Source organism: Lepisma saccharinum, chromosome 28 (assembly GCF_977018435.1).
Source record: "Lepisma saccharinum chromosome 28, izLepSacc3.1, whole genome shotgun sequence".
NCBI lineage: Eukaryota > Metazoa > Arthropoda > Insecta > Zygentoma > Lepismatidae > Lepisma > Lepisma saccharinum.
Window position 1 is genome coordinate 16,892,174 of NC_139256.1, and position 24,254 is coordinate 16,916,427.

The 24,254-nt window shown below is 35.6% G+C and overlaps 1 protein-coding gene across 2 annotated transcripts in view; it reads right to left on the reverse strand.

Annotated features, from left to right (window-relative positions):
* LOC145980760 (uncharacterized) overlaps positions 1-24,254 on the reverse strand; it is a 65,309-nt gene that overhangs the window by 14,438 nt on the left and 26,617 nt on the right. For both annotated transcript variants that reach the window (XM_083113824.1, XM_083113825.1), the window contains exons 6-11: positions 23,176-23,314; positions 20,581-20,777; positions 19,029-19,132; positions 11,594-11,630; positions 7,450-7,970; positions 2,548-2,719 (exon numbers count right to left, since the gene is read on the reverse strand). In XM_083113824.1, coding sequence (XP_082969950.1) covers positions 2,548-2,719; positions 7,450-7,970; positions 11,594-11,630; positions 19,029-19,132; positions 20,581-20,777; positions 23,176-23,314 — 1,170 coding nt within the window. The remainder of the gene's footprint in view (positions 1-2,547; positions 2,720-7,449; positions 7,971-11,593; positions 11,631-19,028; positions 19,133-20,580; positions 20,778-23,175; positions 23,315-24,254) is intronic.

Here is a 24,254-nt window from a genome sequence, read left to right on the forward strand (position 1 = left end):
AATTAAAAATTTTAAGAAAAAGTTTAAAAAGATAAAACAAAGATGGGTAAAAATGAAGAAGATAGTCTCATTTAAAATTATAAGCAAGGCTCCGTCGACAGAACCTCATATCATGGTCAGCCACAATTTCAAGTTTTAGCATGATCGTCCCTTGTCCCGCACCCCAGCCATGCAGTCTAAGGCTCACGCTTCTGGCTCTGGTTATAGAACGTGTGCAGGTTCGAGTCTCCTGGGGAAAGTGTAACAAGTTTTCTCTTGAGGTATCAGCCTGTGTATGGGACTGGTGGTCACCCGTCATCGTGGGGAAATTGAGGAGCTACGAATGAGTAGCGTAAGTTGGTCATGGAAACATACAACAATGACTGGGGGTTTGTTGTGTTAACCACGCATTGCCCAGTAAATGGTTGCATGATCTTCCACCTCGGCAGCTGGGCGTGAGGCTGGGAATAGGTAGGTAGGCCCTGTCCCTCACAAGCTGTGGTGCCACGGGTTATTATTATTACGTTCCTCCCTTCCCTTTTGAAATTCATTTTTGTTTTGGATCTGGAAATGGGTCCAGAACACTGGACTGTAAGTTAAAATACAACCACTTGCAGGTGCATTTTTCAAATTATATTCAGAAGTCATGCAAACATTCAAGCAAGAAGTGTATAAATTCCATATCATTTTGCAGTCACTCTACTTAGCACGTGACACTGACCACTCTGAGAATTAAAGTTTAATCACAGTCAATAGACACAGTGGCCACTTTCTTCACACAAGTAAACAAATATAAACACCTTTCACAAATTTTCAAAGAAACATTCAATAACCATTTGGCACCAACAAGACTGGGTGCTTCTCATAAGAGAAGAAGAAAATTATTACCTGAAAATGGTATGTAGCTGACTCTCAATGAGAAACAATATACACTACAATCCTGTTTAACTGAAACGCTAAAAAAGCAGTTACTCGTGCGTGACCGTGTTTTACGTGGGAGCACTGACGAAGCACTTTTTCTTTGTTTTGGTCTAACAGTTAGTTATCACAGAGTAAGTTCATTGTTACAATGGTTGGCTGTACTCACCCACTACCCCATCTATTTTTAGCATGTGTACTGTGCTGTACGCTCAAGGACAAGAGATACCTGCCAGTTGAGATTGATAATTCAGTTTGGTGCACCTGAAATCTTACTGTTAGCGAGCATTATATTGTACGTAGTTTCGTAGCATGGCGTTGTGTTCAGTGAGAGAATATTTTTGGTGATCGGCAGCGATTATGAATTGCTTCTGATTAAAAATTTTAGATTGATTGATTTGCTTTATTTTACTTTGCTTTTTGTGCCACTTTTGGCTAATTTGCGAAGATGGGGATGAGTGATGATATGATGAAATTGATGAATGGATACTCATAAACATTTGCGCCCAGGCCGGGATTCGAACCCGGGACCCCTGACATTGCAGCATGAGATTAAACGTCTTAAGAGATCAAGCTGCTAAGAAGCGTTCATCTAATCTTAGGCAAAATAAAATATCATTTTTTTTCACAAGCTGAATTAAGCTTTATTGTTTTAGTTGTACGGCTTTTTGTACCAGAGCCTTAATGTTACTGTAATCCATGTTCTTGAGTTAAATGATTACGTATTATTGTAAGCTTTTTGTCTATGCCTACATGCTGAAATCAAAATACTGTACGTAATAAAATGTACGTACTGTATATCAAAAAACCTTTATCACGTTTTATCCGAATTCTGGTTCAACCGAAGCACCATCGGTCCCATCAAATTCAGTTAAACGGGACTGTAGTGTATAGGAAGAATTTATATTTGAGAAATGAGAGAAGCGGTAGTAAATAAATACAGAGAACCGTAGTACAGTGAAACCTCGATTTTACATTTTTCAGGGGATCAAGATGAAAAAACCTAAAATGCGGGAAAATTTTGTAGCAATTTGTTTTATTGGGACCATGAAGATTGAATGTATAAAGCGGGAAAATATAAAACTGGGGAACGTAAAATCAGGGTTCCACTGTAGTCACTTTTCCCACAAAGGTATTTTTCATAGTTCTGTTAATCACGGACATAGGCAGGCAGATGACAACAGCGCACATAGCAGCAGACAAAGAACTAAAAACAACAGATGCACGACTAACCAACAATACAACAAGTTCTAACAAGTATATTGGCAGTGGCCACCAAAATTAATAGAACTACGAAAAACAGCTTCATGGAAAAAGTAAGTACTTATCTATGAAGGAATTTAGGACAGAATATAAGCTAATTATGTAACTCTGAATACTTGTGAAAAGATTCAAGTACTCAAATATTTTTCTTAGCCTTTGAAGTATTTTCTTAATTATTAAAAATGCTGTTCTGAATATAGTATTTACTTTTCCTATATTTTTGGTTATTTCAAGTTGGCTTAGGGTATGTTTTACTCTTGTAATACTCAATGATATTGTTTCTCTTACAAAATAACTTGAATAAATTCTATACATTTTCTGAATAAATAATATATTACTAGTAAGTTTTATAATAAAGGTGAAATAGATATCCATAAAGGCACTTACCGTGTAACATAAGAGATCAATTGAAAAAGAAGTTCCAAAGTGCTTAGTGAGTAAAGGGAGTCCTCTAATCATCTTAATGATAGATTCACGCCCCATGCAAAGTTTCTTGAATTTCTTCCGTCTATTGTACATCATCTTCAAGTTTCTGTCCCTCTCTTCATATGATGAAGACCTGTAAAATTAAAGTCAATACACGTTGGAATTTATCTTTCAATTACCCATTATTGATAATAAGGTAAAGCTATCAGCTGTGCATTGCACCGTGAATGCAATCAGGGGGCATGAAGATTGAGCCCCACACATTCTCAAACTCTGCCACACTGGAGATGAGGCAATCAGCAGCACTATACTCCAGTCACATTTACTTCCAGGTAACCCTTGAATAGAAGCTGGGCAAGCACCAGAGCTGCAGTGGCATGATAAGTAAGTTCTCACCTGAAGTCAGCCATCTAGGATATCGAACCTGGATCTCCCGTGAGGCAGTCAGACACCCTACAAACTCAACCAATGCAGCTCTATCACAGACACTACACACATGTCTGGAACTGCTTGATTACAAGGCTTAGGTAAGACATTACACAAAAAACAGGCCCATAAACATTTATTTAAGTACAAGTGAGCCAATAATGCTATGAAATCATACTGAACAGGTTTCACAATCATTTTAGCAACTCAACTTTTCCTGTCACTTTCAAAACAAATTTCCAGATCATTTTATGGTGCATTGACATGCTAATTCAAGTTTTAAATATTAAACTGCACTTGCTCTTCAACAGAATAAAGTTTATTCAAAATTGTTCAAAATAAATGAACAAATAAAAATAAACTATGAAAACATTTTTGTAAAGAAAATCTCCCAATAAGCTAGTTCTACAAAAAAATAGTTTCTTTTCATTCTCAAGTACAAAAAAAAAAAGATTGATTTTCCCAAATATATCAGTGTTGAACCAGCAGCATGAGAAGAACCGGGAACAGGGTGGCCACTCTAGAACCAAGATGAAATTCAAGTATCATTCCTGGTTTTCAAGGCCGTTTCCAAAAATTCAATGGTACTATCAGATGTTTTCTCCATTTCAACCTTACATATTAGTGCGTCTCATCACCGACACACATATACATACACACAGTGTATCCAAAAATTTTAATTTTATTAAATTAAATGGTATATACATTTAAAATATTTCATTTAAGGTGTCACTTCACACACTCACAAGTCAGACTCGAAACATATCTACGAGCACAAGTCGCAATTGTTATACAAATTTACAAAAAATTGTTAATTATCTAATAATTTCACACTCAAATTTACCTAATCAACTTCTAGATATTTTACCTTCCATCTGCCAGATAGATTCTTCTGCAAAAAGTAAAATAATTGAGAGAATTCTGTGTTATTTTCCACACAGCCTTATTTTCCTTCCTCTATAAAAATAAAAACTAAACTGAAAAAATTGCCTCAGAGTGTTTATAAATATGTATAAATTCAATGGGATTTGGATTAATAAAAGATGCAATTTTTCACGTCTACGGAGAAAAATTCCTGCAGAATTCCCAGAGAAAATAATTCACTCATAATTCCTGGTGAATAGCCACCCTGGGGAAGCTACATGGAAGCAATAGTAGCTGACTGTGTTTGAGAAAGAAAACACTGGTGATGTGATTTCATGACCACTTACCTCCCAACTAAAAGCTCTGACCCTCAACAGGCTACTTGCACTGCAGTGAAAGGGGGTTTGTGAAGCGGTTTACTCTTCTATGTTATCTTCACATGTAAAGTAACTGCCGGAAAATTTGAAGTTGTCGCACTTCTGTTTTTGTTTCACTTGCATGCCTGTATTGGTGTTTTATTTCTATTATATCTAATTAATATATATATATATATATATATATATATATATATATATATATATATATATATATATATATATATATATATATAGGATAAAAGCAAGGAGGGCCAAAAGGGCTAAGTAAAAATCAAAGAAGGTAAAAGGAAACACTCACCGGACAGTAGAAAAAATCAAAATTTTCGCTAATTTCATAGCATCATCGGTGTGAGAAGAAATAGACGGAACCGGAAGTTTTGATTTTTGATTTTTTCATATACAGGGTGTCATTTTAATGGCGCCCACGGACCACAGATTCGTGTAGAGGACATCAAAACAAACAACTTTTCTCAGTAACATTTTTCACGTTGGTGCGTCAATTCGACGCTACAGCCGTTCAAAAAAGACCGTTTTGCCGCCTGGATGCTGGCAACCCAACACAACATTTGATCGTATCTGTGACGTCATTTCCTGCAGCGAAACAGCGCACGGTAGGGTTGCAAGGAATACACAAATTTTGTGAAAAATGACAAACTACCAACCACATTATTAGCTGTAAAACTAAGCGAGAAATGCGTCCCGTATACCGAACATAATAGCCTACCAGCCAGAAGATCAGCAACATCTCAGGGGAAGGGGGAAGTGAACCAACGATATGAGAAATGGTAAAAAACGTATTCAAAATGAAAAGTCAATATCGGATTTTGTCTCAGCCTACATGTCAAATATCAACAACAATAACTTTTATTGTACTTACAACTTACATGTGGCTGTTTACGCCCAGCTACATGTCAATTATATTTGCAAATCTCGTTGCAAGGTTGATATCTACAGGTTTGTGTACAGATGCCTTCTAGTACTTTGTGATGATAACGGAAGTATCCGAGGTTCACGTTGTTACATTACGGCTAAAACACGTACAACCACAGTAACAATCTAATTATGAATCAGTAGCGAATACACTACCCTGTTCACAGTTGCAAACTATTACATGTGTATCTGGTGCGTAGATAAACACAGTCGTCGGAGAGTTTGTTTTACTACTATTTATATCCCTATATTTTCAACCATTTTTGTCACTTGCCTCATAATGCCCTGAATATACATTATATTTACATTATGTGTTGCTTACCTTTGGAATTTTGAGTTCTTTCATTTCTATTTTGTCATCTGTTCAGTGTGTCACAGACAACTAGTATCAGAAGGACGAAGTGGATAGACTAAATTGTAGATGCCAACTTGGTAACTAGATTTGCAAATATTTGACATGTAAGCTGATACAAAATTCGATATGACCACTTCCACTTGAATTATATTTCCTTTCTACCATTTTTCGTACCGTTTGTTTACTTCCTGTTAGGTTACAGAACGTGTTTTCACGTTTTGTTTTACGGTACATAATGTGGCTGATTGTAGCTATGTCATTTTTCACAGAATATGTGTGTTCCTGGCAACCCTGTAACGCATCGCTTCACGACGGGATATGACGTCACAAATGCAATCAAATGTTGTGTGTGGTTGCCAGCATTCAGGCGGCAAAACGGGCTTTTTTGAACGCCTGTAGCGCCGAAACGATGCTCCAACGAGAAAAATGTTACTGAAAAAAGTTGTTTGTTTTGATGTCCTCTATACGTTTCCGTGGTCGCCATTAAAATGACACCCTGTATATATGAAAACAGAACAGTGGATGTATTGGGTTATATTTATGTAAGCGTGTAGCGACAGGCCTATGTAGCTATGTAGAATAGAGCGGGAGGTAAGGAAGGAAACCCCTACTGCATAATGGACTCGCCCTACTTAGTTGCGAGTGAGCACGTGATATGCGTAGGCGGTCGGGCAGCAATCAAGGCCAAATGGCCCAGCCTGTTGTCCTCTGGAGTGGTTTTGCTGCATGACGTTGGCGACGTTTGGGTGGACAGTTTTGAAACATCCACCGTATAGCCCTGATCACCATGCAACTTCCATATCTTTAGTCAGTTGAAAAATGCATTGAAGGATCGGTGCTTCCACTCGGACAATGAAGTCATGGACAATGTTCGCAACTGGTTGAGATTTCAGCCAAAGGAGTTCTACGAGCAGGGTATTCACCACTTTGTGAAACAGTGGGACAAGTGATTGGGTAACTTTGGAGATTACATTTGAAATAAACCTTGTTGATTTCATTCTGTGGCCCCTGTTCAGCTTTCATTTGTTCCACCCTAATAAATCAGAATTGTTGCAGTAAGCAAAGTCAAATTTTTAGAATATGCCACTGGCCTTGTGCCATAAGTGTTTTGTGCCACATGTCATGTCCACAAAATAGGTCCTCTGATCATGTTTTGCACCTGCTACCAAATCTACCAGCAGTAGTGTTTTTGTCATGAATAGATCACACAAGCTGCCCTGTTGCAACTAGAATGGCATCAGATTCTTACTAAAAATGCAACATCTTAATACAATAGTTCCAAGTACATATTTTGTTGTTATTTTTATAACTACAGCCACATATGCATATTTTGAGAGTTTGTGAGTATTTGCGGAAAAAGTGAGTATTGTCTATAATACGAGAGCCACATATTTACGGTGAATAAAAGATAGACTTCAGTACAAAAACTGGACACATTTAGGGATCGAAAGCAGTACATAAAAGGCATTTTCATGTTATAATGGGAATAATAACTCAAAATTTTGATTTGAAAACTACTTTTACACAAAATTAACTTCCCTTCTAATAGCATATTTATGTAGTTGTCAAGAGTGTTAAGTTTACTCCTGTGCAAAGGAGTCCATTTTTGCTTTTTAAATATTTGCAGCTGAATTCATCAATTTTCCATGACTTGCATAACTCAGAGGAGCCTCAGAAATCATTGCATCGGTAAATAAACTCTAAATTTCGTCTTTACATGTGCATTTTGCAATTTACATCACATCATTTCATAACAAAACATGGTAGGAAAATGCACCTAAGAAAACAAGAAAAATGAACACTGCAGTGTGATATTTCACATTTTGTTTTTCCATGAAAAACGAAATATGCATGCTTCTATTTATAACAAAATAAATATAACAATCGCTACAATATTTATAACTTACTCACCCATCAGTAACGAATGTAGTTAAAGAGAAAAGTGCCCAATCTGTATACCATTTGGCTAGATTGTCCCTCTTTCTTGAATCATACACCTCAATATAGTCATGAACAAATTTCACAACAAACATTACAACTTTTGGATCCTGGGTGCAGAAAAACATCTTCTGTGAACATGGTAGAACAAATTTTTTTGTCTGGGTTGCACTTGTTTCTCCAGCTGCCTCAGTTTCCTTTTCAGAGTCACTTTCATCTACAAGATCCACCAACGGAGCCTTGACTTTGGGGTTGAGAAAGTTGTAGTGCTCTAATATAACAAGCTCTGATTCTTCCCTATTCTTTTCCTCTTCCAATCCTAGTTTTTCGGTATCTTTTTCTTCAGATCTATTTTCACCCTGTTCAACAGCTATGAAGGGTTTCAACACTTCTTTTATTAACTTTCTGCCCCGTTTCTGTTCTCTTTCCTTGTTTTTAGCTAAATCTGTGTTTTCATTTCTCAATATCTGGTGCTTAGATATGCTAATTGAATCCTGTAAGAAAAATGTAAAAAATGGAATAGTCAAACTCAGAGTATTAAAAAAAAAATACAGGAAAGTTATGTAATTTGCAACTGAAATACAGAGGAACTTCAATTATACAATTTTCAGTGTGTTGCATTTACAATAGCCCATAATGCGGGAAAATGTATAATCTAGGAAGATTTTACAACATATGACTTCATTGGAATCAGACAGGTGAAATGTATGAAATGGGAAAATGTCAAATCAGGGTTTCATTGTATTGTATAATTTGCCAAGATTAAATAGAAATTTTCCCAAAATTGAATTTTTAGCCTTCTAACATCACAATTGCACAATTTTTGCCCAGCAATACTGCAGATTATAACCCGTGGCTTAACAGCCAGTGAGGACCAGTGTCTACGTACTGACTCCTGGCCCAGTGGGAGATCATCGAACCAGTTACAGGGTGACCTGTGGTCAGCAAGATGAACCCCCAGTTGTTGCTAAAGGTTTGCTATGACTGGATTATGCTACTCATTCGTAGCTCCCCAATTTCCTCACGATGGTGGGTGGCCACTGGTCCCATACACAGGTCAAAATTTCAGAAAAAGTTTGCAACGTTCCCTGGTTGTCAGAAAGTTAGTCCGCTACTCCTTTAGTTGGGAACATGAAAATCTTTGCAAATCATCAGGGCTTGCTGGGTAGAAAAGAAACACAACACAGTATTCAAAGTTAAACGCAGTTTTATAATCACTTATATTTGCTATTGTATGTGGACTTACAAGCAAGGTACAGATTTGCTTACGTTCCTGACTGAAGAGGAACAATTCTATAGCATATTAAATCATATCACAATCACTCAACACACTTGCATACAGAATTAACGTTGAACAAGACAAACGTAAATACACGAAAGTTTCTGTACTTCATTTTTATTTCCGAGTATAGCCAGAATGAAACGAAAATAATTACCAATTACACTATTCGGGCATTCCATTAATCGTTACCACGTTTCTGTTGATTTCTCACCTTCACCTGTTTTCTAACTGAGTGTGTTGTCAGGTGAAAAACATTCAGGTGGGTTCACTTACTCTGCTGAGATGACAAAGTGACGTCAACACGAACAGGTTATGACGTATTTCTAAACATATACTCAAGTTCCAACCACAACTGTATCAATCTAACTATAGTTGTATGTGACAGCTTGCACATTACTTGAAGTAACAAACCTTTTAAAATCTTAATATCTTACAAATCTAAAACCTTAAATGCTCAGGTTTGTTACAAGTTGTTACGTTTCCCCCAGGCGACTTGAACCTGTGTGCACGGTGCGGGACAACACTGTAGATGAAATTTCAAAATGTTTATTTTGATGCCACTAAATCTAGGCAGTCATTTTCTACACAGTATTGCTAGATAGATATCTTAAAGCAATGTTGTTGGATGGTGATTATCTTCAGTGCAAGCAGCCCTTGGTATGATCCCCAGTGGAAGGTCCAAATTCTGTATGTTGGCCCAGCATCATAAGGACAAGTGGGGTGCTACTTGAAAAGAGAAAAAAACTTGTGCCCCTAGAAAACCAGAAAATAGCCACAACCTGGAGTTGATAAGTTGACCTTGAAAAGATGCTTGGAATGTACTGGCCCTCAAAAGCATGTTGCACCAGAAGTTTAGAGTTTAATAGTGTTGTTAGATGAGAAATGGTATTACGTGGTCATCCATAACCTCAAATTTGTGAAAATCTTGATTGTATTTTAGCAAATTATAAAACATGTACTATTATTTCAATATCAAAGATTGAAGCATCATTCTTCGAGAAATACTTAGCACTCTTGTATCTGAACACTTTTCTATCACTTTAGGTAATCAGAACAATGTGATGATGATGATTAGATTAGGTACAAAGGCTGAGCCAAAACTAAAAATGATTGCAATGCTCTTGCTGACTATGATACTTGCTGATACTTGTAAAATAATATTTAAAAATAATAAGATATAAGTATTCTATCACAACATCGATCTTATTAACTTTGCCCATTTTTGGGCTGAAATAGTTTGATAATATATTTTTGATCTATAAATGTAATTTTCACTACGTAATAATCAATCTAACAGAGTTTTGCTTAAAAATATTCAAAGAATGGACAATGACAAAACTGGAACATTAATACATTGGTCCATTTAATTACAAAATATGCATACTTTGCAACACACTGTTTCATTTCGCATAACATCCAGTATATTTAGACCTTGCAAAATTGTGTGCGACATTTTTGTGGACCCGACAAGGTATCCAAACCGCAGAAAAGTATTGGCCAGCATGTGAACAAATTCAAGCCAATATTTTACAATACCAACACTGCTGGTATATGCCAATACCAATTCAAGGTAGTATTAAATACCATGCCTGCTGAAAAGTGGACTTGACTTTTGAATGATCCTCAATTTGTGTTATTTTTGAACCATTAAAAAAAAAAGTCTACTGTACTGCTATACACATACCGTATTTATGCGTGTATAGTGTGCATGAGTGTATAATGCGCACTCTGGTTTTGGATGGGTAAAAGTGACAAAAAATTATATCTCATATATAATGCGCAGCACAATCCAGTTTCAAGAAATGGCTTCCTTAGTTGTAGGTTGTAAATCTGTTGCTATGCTGATCAAGAGTGAATGACATCATACCTATTCAATTGCTCATTCCTTCTTTTTCAAAATATATACTTTCTCTTTCCATGACTAATGTAACATTTATACAAGGCACATTCAGGACCTTCCAAATAGCAGTTAGCAGCACAAGATTTCTTCCATTAAGGAATTTACACACTCCACGAATGTCATATTATTCGGCCAGTAATACATTTTAATTTTTATTATCTTTTACCTTGTGTTTTCTTTCACCCAAAGTACCATAAAAATCAGAACGCTTCTTCATTTTTTGATTAACTTATTTCAACCGCATTTCACATTAGTGTCGTTATCTTGTATGCAATACTGTTTCCATATTCAGAAACTGCAGGATTCAAGCTTTACAACAATATATAACATGATAGGGTTCCATAAACACGAAAAATCAATGCAAGTCTCCCAAAATCATGGAATGACCCTGTACGGTTTCATGTTGGCTGTCTGAATTATTCCGTGCATAATACGCACCACAGTTTTTGGGGGCAAAAATTTTGGAAAAAAGTGTGCATTATACATGAGTAAATACGGTATAACATTTTTAATTATATTTGTTGATTTTAGTGTATATGAATGGATGATTTGCTTTATTTTACTCCACTTCTGGCTAATTGCAAAGATGAGGATGAAGAGAAACACATATGGAAGACACAAGATGATGGCTGAGCTTCACAAGACTGCAAAATGCAGTCCAGGATGTGAAACATGAAAGGGAGGGAATTTAGCATGTAGCTTTTTCAACAAGTGATAGGATGAGATACATACGCACATGTAAAACTTATTGCATTAAGTTTACGAGCGCCTAACAAGCACAGCTGATAAGTGTATTCGATCAAAAAGGATTGAATCCTCATAAAAAATTGAGGATTTGCAAATAAACCAAGACACCACCCATGCTTAATAACAGTTGCAGTACCCATAAATACCTGGAAGGTAACACATCCCCTTCCACCTTCAAACATACTTACCAGCTTCTGCAATTGTGGTAAATATCTCCGAACAGAACTGAAATAAAGATGGAAAAACATGCATGTGCAAACGAAGGAATCATACAAAATTCAATGCACAATCAAAAAAGTGAAATTCTGATTACAAACCTCAAAAATTTAATATATTACCAAGAAAATTATCAGTGTTCACCATTTACTTTTTGTACACATGTACAAAAAAACTAAACACAAGATTAAAGAAATTACAAAACAATCAGGAGTGAAATAACAGATCAATGAAATCCTCTAAACAATGAGAACTTGGAAATGTTTTTAGCCTGGTGATTAATATAGCATAAGGACTGATTGTCAATAATAAAAAATACTATTACTACTAATACACACTACCAGGTACTGTACATACAAAATAGCATTCATAACCACTAATCATACCAAGTCTCTATCTGGTGGAGTGGGTTGCACGAGACCCGAATCCCATTTGGGTCATTCGATGTCAAATCGACCAATTTCAGAAAAGTATCCAGGTCATGGTTTTCTGATTTGGATGAAATTTGGCATGAATGTTCAATCATGTCTGAAAGGCTTGTATTCCAAATATTAGGTACCTCTGAGAAATAGTTCTAGAGTTATAGCCTGTGGAAGAAGGTGGTGCGCAACAGAAAATGTGATCCAAATATGAGCCTTAGAGCTAACTTCAGGACTCGATAACTTTGGAACTATTGATCACAGCCTAGTGATATTTACACACCAAACAAACCTCTCACCAAGGAACATGTGTATTGCATCAAAATACCCTCAGCTTGTTTATGTTAGCAAATAAAATACCCCAAAATATGCCTTAAAAAGCCTCACGAGTCAAAAAATTCATATTTTGTGTGCCTGCTGTTACAACTGTAATCCAACCAGGAAGGTGGTATTAATTTTTCTAATAACCCTGATGTGAGCTCAGTATGCACACATTATGTCGTCTCCATATATATATATCACCCAATCCATATTATATGTGGTTGAATATGCAAGAAATTGAAAAATCACCGGAAAATGGTGTAGCACAAAAGGGACAAGAGATATCCAAGCCAAGTTGCATACACTACGTAATTAGACCTTCCTCTAATGTGTGTCAAAATTTCAACTTGTTATTGCAAGGTGCTAGTGCACAGTAAAGGTAGACCGTTAAATGCCCAACCTGTTTTCAGTGGGAAGTTTAAAACTGCACAAGGTTTTAAATGAAGATTTATATCTCCGTTACTATGAATGCTAGAGTTACAAATTATAGCTTGTTTCTTTCAGTACAGTCTCAGCTACACGCCTATTGTTGAAAAAATCCAATTTTCACTAACTAAATAGAAGAAGAAGAAGACGAAAGTTAATAATCTTATTTTTTCTTTACAAAATTCAATATCGTCGGGCCCCCACATAGGCAATGCCAGGACGTGTGGGTTCAAAACAGTTCCTGCATATTTCCTGATATGTATTTCATTCTCGTAGCAAGAATTATGGACTTACTGATGATACTTTCGTAGAAAAATATTTTCTAATATAAAAGTGGTGCTTTTTAACGGGAAATTCAAAATTCCAAAAATTGTTATCTCGGAAACTATGAATTCTAGAGTTAAAACTTTTATCTCGTTTTCTTCCGTACACACTAGACAATATGCCCATGGCCAAATAAACTTAATTTTCATTTATCAAGTTGAAGGATAAGATGAAAGTTAAATAAAACTATATTTTTACGAAATTTATATTTCATCAGGCCCCCCATGTAGGCAACGCCGGAACGTGATGGTTTGAAATGGAACCTGCATATTGCCGGATATGTGTTTCATTCTCGTGGCAAGAATTGCGGACTTGCTTCTGATACTTTCGGAGAAAAAATATAATTTTTAATGTAAAAGCAGTACATTTTTTTCGGGGGAAATTGCACCCTCCCCCCCCCAAATATATTCAGAATTAAATTGGATTTTACTAAATACTAGGGATGTGACGAAGCTGAAAATTTACCGATGCCGATGTACTCACCGATAATTTTTGGAACCGATGCCGATATTTAACCAATTCTGATACATAAGATCATTAAACAGAAATAAGATGTTATTTTCAGCATGACAAAAATAAATTTGCTATGTACATTTCTATTGCATATCATATGTATATACATATATATTCTCAAGAGATGTGAATGTATATTTGCATCTACAAAATGTTATGTGAACCTTTAAGAAGAACATGGATTCTCAAGAGATATACCATTAATACACAAGCAGTTCTTTGAAATGCAAAATGAATTCCTGTTCTGCCAGATTCAACTTCAGAAACACCACGAGGTTTGGAAGCACTTCAGGAAGTAACCTACTTCTTCTCTTATCGCAAATCTGTTCAGCAACACTGAACACTCAATCACTGAATACTGATGCAGCAGGTATGCCCAAATATTTTCTCAGCACTTGCTTCAGGTTTGAATATTCATTTTTGAATCAATACAACAGCAGATCCTGGTTCAGCAATGTACTGTTTTATTTCCAATTTATAGTTAGGTTGATCCTCTGATTGAGAGTTTGCAATAATTTTATTACAAAAACTACAATAATGACGAATCATAACAAAATTTTCAATAAATCTTACGAAACTAGAATATAAAACTTATTAGAAGGTAAAAACTCTAGTATAATCTGTACCGGTTTAAATATCAGATTTTTGAAGATTACGATGTGTCAATTTTGGCCGATTTTCATACATCTGTAATCGGCTTCGGCACATCCCTACTAAATACTAAGAGGATGATTAAGCCTCTTTGTGTAGCACTCAAGACTAGTATCTGTGAACATTGACTGAGTGGTAGTATGCTCCAAAGTCGAAAAAACCAAATGTGACATATTTCAAGTCTCGGCATTTATGGTTTAAAAACATGTATTGGGACAGATGTCTACGATTCTGTAACAACCACAAAATTGGGCTTTAACCTCGTACAAAATCACTAGAAAGGAAGTAGACAATTATTTACAGATCTTTAGACATACATTAACAGGGTGAATTGAAAATCATAGGACACCCTTTGATTTCAGAAAAGGAGTAGATAATTAAATATCCGAATACCACAGATAAAAAGATGTGATGGGACCTACCTTCCAAGATAGAACTACAACATAGCCACCATACTGAAATCTACCATCTTGGGTTCATATTGGTTCTTTTCAAAAGAGAAGGTTGTCATTATGATGTACAAATCACGCACCGATTTTTCTCCCTCAGAAATTCATTTCTGCAATCCCCTTTGCCATATGTGGTGTGTTTAAATGTTATTATTTTGTTTCATCCTGCTAGGAGCATACGGTGTCTAGTGGCATGAATATGTCCGATGTCAGTCGAATGGGATTCAACTGATCGCTAATTCCTTCTGTTTCCCAAGAGCCAGATGAAAATGTGAGCAGTATTTCTCCAAAGGACCAAGTGTTATGCATCTATGTGATGTGTTCAGTACGCTACTCCTTGTGTGGTTGAGCACAGAGCATAATGCACTCATTCTGCACCCGCACAAGAATATCTGGAAATATTATGTTACTGGTCTCCAGGGTGCGTTCCTGCAAGTGATCTTTGTCGCAGATTTTCATATTTCACATGTTCCACAGTTAGAAAGCAGGGGGTTAGGTTGGGTGATCTGGATGTCCATTCCTCTGGACAATGACAACCAATCCCATTACCAGGTAATTCATATCGACACATTGATGAAAATTTGATCCACACTATGGTGGAACTTCATTATGTTGAAAATAACAGGGGAAACTGCCATCTTCACTAAGAGTTGAAGAGGGGACTCTCTCCTGCAGCATTTCCAGCTAGCGCTGTGCATTTAGGGTGAATATGGGCGCTGCGAGGACAACCTGCAGCAAGGAATCCTGGAGGCCTAGAATGTAATTCATTTCTCCAGATGTTTTGGTGCATAACGACTAGAAAGTCCCTTCAATAAGAACACACAAAATAGCAGCACATTATGTGGTCATTTGGATGTAGTTGTTTCAAATTTTTGAGCTAATAACGTTTGTACCACACCACATATGGCAAAACAATTCTAATTGCAGAAATGAAATTCTTCTGGTGAAAAAAAAGACCCCACTTGATATATTATATGTGAGTCACATATGATATGTAACCCCCCTTTCCAATTGAAAAAAAAAACAAAACCAAGATACATAAGATAGCAGATTTCAATATGGGAGCTATGTTGTAGTTCTATCTTGGAAGGTAGGTCCTGTTACACCTTTTTACCTATGGTACTCAAATATTTAATTATCCATTCCTTTTCTGAAATGAAAGGGTGGCCTATGATTTTCAATTCACCCAGTTAATGTATGTCTAAAGAACTGTAAATAATCCTCTACTTCCATTCTAGTGATTTTGTGCGAGGTTAAAGCCCAATTTTGTTGTTGTTACAGAAACGTAGACATCTGTCCCAATACATGTTTTTAAACCATAAACGCCGAGACGTGAAATATGTCACATTGGTTTTTTCGACTTTTGGAGCATACTATCATTCAGTCAATGTTCACAGAAACATGTCTTCAGTGCTACACAAAGAGGCTTAATCATCCTATTAGTATTTTGTAAAGTTCAATTTTATTTTGAATATATTTGGGGGGTGCAATTTCCCCCGAAAAAAAATGTACTGCTTTTACATTAAAAATTATATTTTTTCTCCGAAAGTATCAGAAGCAATTCCACAATTCTTGCCACGAGAATGGAACACGTATCCGGCAATATGCAGGTTACATTTCAAACCATCACGTTCCGGCGTTGCCTACGTGGGGGCCTGATGAAATATAAATTTTGTAAAAATATAGTTTTATTTAACTTTCGTCTTATTCTTCTACTTGATAAATGAAAATTAAGTTTATTTGGCCATGGCCATATTGTCTAGTATGTACGGAAGAAAACAAGATAAAAGTTTTAACTCTAGGATTCATAGTTTCCGAGATAACAATTTTTGGAATTTTGAATTTCCCGTTAAAAAGCACCGCTTTTATATTAGAAAATATTTTTCTACAAAAGTATCATCAGTAAGTGCACAATTCTTGCTCTGAGAATGAAATACATATCAGGCAATACGCAGGAACTGTTTTGAACCCACACATCCTGGCGTTGGCAACGTGGGGGCCAGACGAAATTGAATTTTGTAAAGAAAAAATAAGATTATTAACTTTCGTCTTCTTCTTCTTCTATTTAGTTAGTGAAAATTGGATTTTTTCAACAATAGGCGTGTAGCTGAGACTGTACTGAAAGAAACAAGCTATAATTTGTAACTCTAGCATTCATAGTTACAGAGATATAAATCTTCATTTAAAACCTTGTGCAATTTTAAACTTCCCACTGAAAATGTGCTGGGCGTTTAAGGGTCTACCTTTACTGTGCAATAGCTCCTTGCAATAACAAGTTGAAATTTTGACACACATTAGAGGAAGGTCTAATTACGTAGTGTATGCAACTTGGCTTGGATATCTCTTGTCCCTTTTGTGCTAAACCATTTTCCGGTGATTTTTCAATTTCTTGCATATTCAACCACATACGAGGGTCACTATTTATATTTTGAGCCTAACAATGAAAAAACAGGAATTTGGCATTGAAAACTGCTTTATTGTTTTTCGAAGTATTCTCCTTTATGGTCAATACACTTTTGCATTCGTTCGAACCATATGTCAAAGCAGATTTTCCAATCTTCTTGAGACACCTCCATAATAAGGTTTTTGAACGCATCAACGGCATCTTCCGCCGACGAAAATTGTTGTCCACGCAATTTATTCTTGACATTCGAGAACAAGAAGAAGTCATTGGGTGCCAAATCAGGACTGTATGGGGGATGACCCATCAATTCGATTTTTTGACTGTTCATAAAGTCGGTTGTTAGACGAGATGTGTGACAGCTGGCATTGTCTTGATGAAGAATGATTCGTCGGCGTTTGTTTGTTTTCCGTATTTGACCAAAGACCTCTGGCAAACAAATTGTTGTGTACCATTCAGAGTTGACTGTTCTACGTTACTCTAAAGGAACAGTTGCCACATGACCAGTTTTCCCGAAAAAACAGGCGACCATTGGTTTCGATGTGCTTCGAGCTCGAACAACTTTTGTTGGATTGGATTCATCTTGAAACACCCATACAGTTGACTGCTGTTTACGTTCAGGCTCATATGCATATATCCATGATTCGTCACCTGTTACAATCTTATATACGTCTTTTGAAGCACCACGATTGTATTTATTGAGCATTTGTTTGCACCAATTGACGCGAGCGTCTTTTTGAGTTTTTGTCAAATTGTGTGGGATCCAACGAGAACATACCTTTCTCACAGCTAAATGATCATGTAATATTTTATATATGCTGGTGGAACTAATGCCTATGGTTGCCTCAATCTCACAGTATGTCACATGACGATCTTGCAGTATTAGGTTTTGCACAGCATCAATGTTTTCTTGAACAACAACTGATTTTGGACGATCTTCGCTAATCTCATCGGTGAGCGAATGGTGGCCACGATTAAATTCGTTATACCTGCGTTTCACAGTGGCAAAGGATGGGGCTTCATCGCCAAATGTGGAAGTAAGTTGATCAATGCACTCTTGTCTTGATAATCCATGTCGAAAATCGTAAAAAATCATCGCACGAAAATGTTCACGAGTTAATTCCATTTTATTGTTGTCGCGCAATCTCCAAGGCAACATAAACAACACAAATCAAGCTATTGACAAAACATTTGAAGTACGTTATGGTCAATAATGCCAGATGATTCCGTGCAAACGTAAAATCGCGCCTAACTTCAATCAGTGTTGCCAAGGCTCAAAATATAAATAGTGGCCCTCGTATAATACTGAGCTCACATCAGGGTTATTAGAAAAATTAATGCCACCTTCCTGGTTGGATTACAGTTGTAACAGCAGGCACACAGAATATGAATTTCTTGACTTGTGAGGCTTTTTAAGGCATATTTTGGGGTATTTTATTTGCTAACATAAACAAGCTGAGGGTATTTTGATGCAATACACATGTTCCTTGGTGAGAGGTTTGTTTGGTGTGTAAATATCACTAGGCTGTGATCAATAGTTCCAAAGTTATCGAGTCCTGAAGTTAGCTCTGAGGCTCATATTTGGATCACATTTTCTGTTGCGCACCACCTTCTTCCACAGGCTTTAACTCTATAACTATTTCTCGGAGGAACCTAATATTTGGAATACAAGCCTTCCAGACATGATTGAACCTTCATGCCAAATTTCATCCAAATCAAAAACCCATGACCTGGAGGCCCTGGTCGATCTGACGTGGAATTCTCTTTTACAATACAAGTTTCTGATTCTACTATGTTAAGATCATAAAAATCAAACGTTTAAAAAAAAAAAAATAGTACAAGCTTAACAGAATAAAATAAAAATCAGTTATTTCAAAATCTACCTACAGAGACAAATAATTACCTTGCATACTCGTCAAAATCAACCCAAACTAGTCTGTTTTGTTGCAAATATAAATATGTTGTATTGTATGATTGTATATGACTTAGCTCTGAATATTCCCTTATCTGAAAATTATAAAAATGATACAGTTGTAATTGACAGATTAATTCATATCCTTGGTTTTTTGAGTGAAATGAAAATTTGAACACAAATAATATAAAATTAAATAAAAAACATAATTGTTGGAGCATCTAATCAAAAATAATTGCAATTTTAAAGTAGGAATGCACACATATAACATTTACTTTGAAAATGTATGGAAATTCATTTACAAAATATAAGAATAGTGCCCAAAACTGACAGAAAACAGCAAAACAATAGTTAATACCCTTCAACAAATGTATGTAACAAAATGGATTTGATGCACTTTTCATTAGAAAAATAAACTACACACTTAGAATCAACTAATATGGAATTTTAACAGATACTGATTGTAAATGACAAACTTTCTGTATAAGCCCAGAATGTAACATGAAAAACATTTTGAATAGGAAAAAATAAATTTGGTATTTAGAAATTTACAAAAGCAGTGCATGTGTATGTGTATATATTAATTGATATTTGATATTATTGATAATATGTAGATGTTTTTATAAATAATAACAAAATGGTAAACCTATGAATTCAATTACGGGCTATTACAGAAATATTGCATCAGAAAAATTATCAATCCACTGAAGCATAAATATGCCCATATAGGATATAGTTACAGCCTGCAGATTAATCTGCCTCATACCTATCAAATAACCCATGAAAAGAAAAGCAAATTCTGTGTGCGTCTTGTGGCTTTAAGTGAAGTTGCAACATGAACTAGTACGAGAAAAACAGTGTGGTACATGTTCAGTATTGATTAGTAGAAGGCCTTCTTCATGTATGAAGTCTATAACTGTTGAAAAATAAATGTTATAAATTATCATGCATGCGTGTAATCTCTCTTTCTCTTCTTTAGTTACAATAAAATGTTATTTTTATTGAATGTTGGACTCTTCATCAATGTGATAAAACTAGAATAAATTCTTCACAAATTAGATTCTTGTGGTCTTTAAGTGAAGTAACTTTATGAGACAAAATTAGAAGTGAAGAAATCTGAAATAAATGGAAGGTCGACGCAATGGTGAAAGAAATTTTAAAAATATCAGTTAAAAGTGGAATGACATTTTCTGAGGATGCTAGATAGCCATTTGCCTAAATATTATTAAATTACAGGCCAAAAAGAAAAATAAATTTAAGAAGACTATATCATCGATAGAATGATCAATTTTTGTAGTCGAAGAACAGGGTTTGTTGACTCAGACCTGCAAGAGGAATATATTTTTATTCTCAACTATAAAAAGTGCTGGTATGGCATTTCATTCCCTATCACAAGAAATAAAGCACTGCTCAAGTATATTGTTGTACAGTACAGAGGATTTTTTAAAAATTTTGCATCACTTTCAGAAATACGGAAAACACATTTCAGACTCATTTTCCATTAATGTCACAATGAACCATCTGAACAATATAATATAGTTACCTCATTCCCAGACAGATCAAGTACATCGACATTTGTAATCAGAGAACCTTCTGCTGCTTTCAGAAATTCCAGAGATCTTATTTTATTCATATTCAACTTCAATTTATTCAACTGTCCCAAATGTTTATCAACATATTGGGCAATAAATTTAAACACTGCCACTTCATAAACAGGACAGCAATTGGTAGAAATTAAGTCTGAAAAGATGCAAACATCATACATACATATTAGGGAAGTGATGTAAAATGGTAGCCAATATTAAGTTAAAATATAACACTTACAAATAGCGATCATTGATATTCATATCTGAGCTGACACCACTTTGACCAGATAACCGACAATTAAATACATACTCTTATTGATTGCCACAAATACAAATACAGTACAACCTTGTTAATCCGGACCCCGATAAGCCGGACTTCGCTTAATCTGGATAGAAAAAAAAAGCAGAATGCAAGGTTTAAAATGTGGCTAGAAGTCAACAAGAGAACTTCCCAAAGAAAAGGCAGTCAACCATTGATGAAATTGTTTCCCACAGACTTTGTACTGTACTGTATAGTTTAGGCCTATGCCCTTTAAATACACCATAATAAACATGTTTTGTTGCTATAAACGGATTTTTAATGCACTTTCTACTGTTCTTTTAGGTTATTTCAGTTAATCCGGACTTTCGTTTAACCGGTCAACTTATCACCCCCATTAGTCGGATCAACAAGGTTTTACTGTACTGATATTTGCACATTGTAACAGTTTAAAGAAGTTCAGAATATTTATAAACATTAATATATATGTATTCAATTGAAACTATTCCATATCAATGTACCAGAGGTTTATTTTACAATTACATTCATGATTTCACATATGAGATAATCAAACTGTTAAAATATCTGTTTGCAAATTACATTTTCTTCACAATAATGCTGCAAAATTGTGCTAAATGTCCACGATATTTAGATTCTGGGAAAGGGTCATGTGGCATTTTGCATACCTCACAATATCCAAAATCCCAGAAGAACATTTGTTGGTATTAGTGATTAACTTCTGATACTTTCTGATATCAATGGATTGGTCTCGGTATTGGATAAGCCCCGATTCTAAATGTTCCATGGTGAACCTGAATGGTTGATTCACATTTTTCATTGTTGTGATTGCAATTAATTTTGCTTTAAAGTTGTTGCTGTTTGTATTAAGCCCACTTTATGTTCAGCTAGGTTCATTGGTCCTTATAAGGCAAAATACTGCTACCATTATGCTATTCCGGAGACTTTTTTTTTTTGTTTGTTTGTTAGAAAAGGAAATGGTGTGATTTGAAATTTACTTTTGAAAACCATGTTTTAATTTCCACACAATCAATAAAAAATTCCAAGCCAGGAATGGTTAGGGTCCATAGGGTTTAACTTCAAACCCACCTTGAAATTTCTAGCATGTTGGATTAATGCAAGTTCCGAAACTAAAATCTGCAACTCATTTCAAATACTTACTCAAAGCTTTACGAAAATACAACAGGGAAACAGGAAAGGAGAACCCTGCTTTGGAACAATCAAGCCAGCATTTTTGCTCATTTGAAATTACTGAAACTTACGTAAAACAGACTTTATTCTTGGATTTTGGAACAACAGCTCACCTGCAACCTTTCCACGTTCACTTCTGGGCACACTCTTCCCAGTGTTGTTCCTGACTCAAACTGAAATTTCCCTTACGATTGCTCCAGAATTTCTTTTCCGATTTTAAATCCCCTGTGTAGAAGCGCACATCTTGACAACAATTTGAACCTTATACATCTGGCTTATAGATAATAGCAAAAACTGTGGCTGGAGTGCTGTGCTCATATTGAGAAAATTTTACCTGGGGATAGCAGTTTTTTTGTTTTTTTTAAATTTTCATCTAGTCAGAGCAATGTTCAAATGTTAGAAGGAGGAAGTAGAGGAAGACCATGGCAAGAAAGTACAACTATTGGTGTATCGGACACCAATATTGGAGTATATATATATATTTATATTATATACAGGGGGTATCATAATAAAGTAAACAACTTCACGTATTTATTTCGAATAAACAATGGACTATGGAATACAACAATGATATTTGTTGTGATCAATCAGTAACACTTCAATGTCTACAAACGTTCAGTGTGGCTTCCACCAGTTATGCAACACACATCACAACAAAATTCGAGTTCTTGCCACACTTTTCCCAAGAACTCCTTGTTCACCAAAGCAAGGGTGTTTCTTATTCTCTCCATCATCTGTTGCACATTCTGGGGCATAGGTGGCACAAAGTTCCAACTGCAGAAGTCTAGGGAGGTGTAAGGTCTGGGACCTTTACGACACAGCCTGTTTTTTCTCCACCTGTGAAAGTCGCTATTTTCTTTAACTCTATACCAGCGCCAAAATGACTGTGTTCACAAAAGTCTTGCACTTGAAAACAAAACATGAAGAAATTCTCATTGTTACACAACACACCTCATTGTTGTTTTTCAGATATTTTTTGAATAATAAACCTGATAAGTTGTTTACTCTGTGTACATAACATTAACCCCCACCCACAAAAAATACTAGGAAAATACATTATAATTTAGAATATTAGAATAAATACCAGGCTTTCGATGAAACTGCTCTAGATCAAGTGTTCTACTCTCTGGCATCCAGCTTGACAATATAGTTCTTGTAAGTTTACTTTTGAGATCTTCTGACAGCACTGGAACAATTGAAAAAACTGGTTCAATGCATCTCACCTGTAACAGAAGTAAGACTTATAACACATTTATTGTCAGAGAACAGCACTTGCGGATATCAACAAGAATGCACAAAAAGTAATTGTTTGTTTATTTGATACATGTGTCATATATTGGAATTTGTTCAAATGTTATTTTTAATATTGTACTGAGCTGATATCAATACTGAAAAGTATTGGTTGAATTTAAAGCTTAATGAAGTTTAATGAAATCTGAGTATTTAGCAGTTTACAAAATGCAATGAGACATATATGCAGCCCAAATGTTCTGTGAATAAAGAAAAAGTATCTTTTCCAATAATTATGTTCCAATATTGTATGTCCAAATAAAAATTACTTTAATATGCTGATTACCTTGTACACTTCTGTTCACAGAAAGTGGTACACTCATTTGAGTTGAAGTCCAGCTTCGGGTCTGGCAGTACAGCCGAAGTAAGTGTTCGGAAGCCAGTAGTGTTGCTTACTATCAAACATTTTAACCATATGCAGGGGATTTTGTGTCTCTCAGACTCAAAGAAAAGGGCTAACGGAAAGATTGCAGCATAAATATTAATTAACTGGACTGTCCACGTCTACATTGAAAGTAATGTGAACGCAAAAATTTTGGGAAATTTGTAAAAAAATGCATTTTTGACGTTCATGAAGAAGTGGTTATCAAAATGCATTAGAATGCTAGGGCACCGGGTTCGAATTTGGCCTGACTCTTTTTGAGTCTCTCTTCATCATTGCGAGTAGCCGAAAATGGAAGAAAAGCAACAGTAAATAACGAAAAAAATGCAATTTGAATAAGCGAGGCGGAAATAGTACTGTTGTAATTCCTGAAAATGTTGCAAAAAAAAAAAAAACCCTTATGTTTTCTTTCGGAAAAAGTGTTATCCTAGCCCGGGAGAAGGCTTGAAGAATATATAAAATCCTTCCCCATCCACTTTGGCAAACATAAT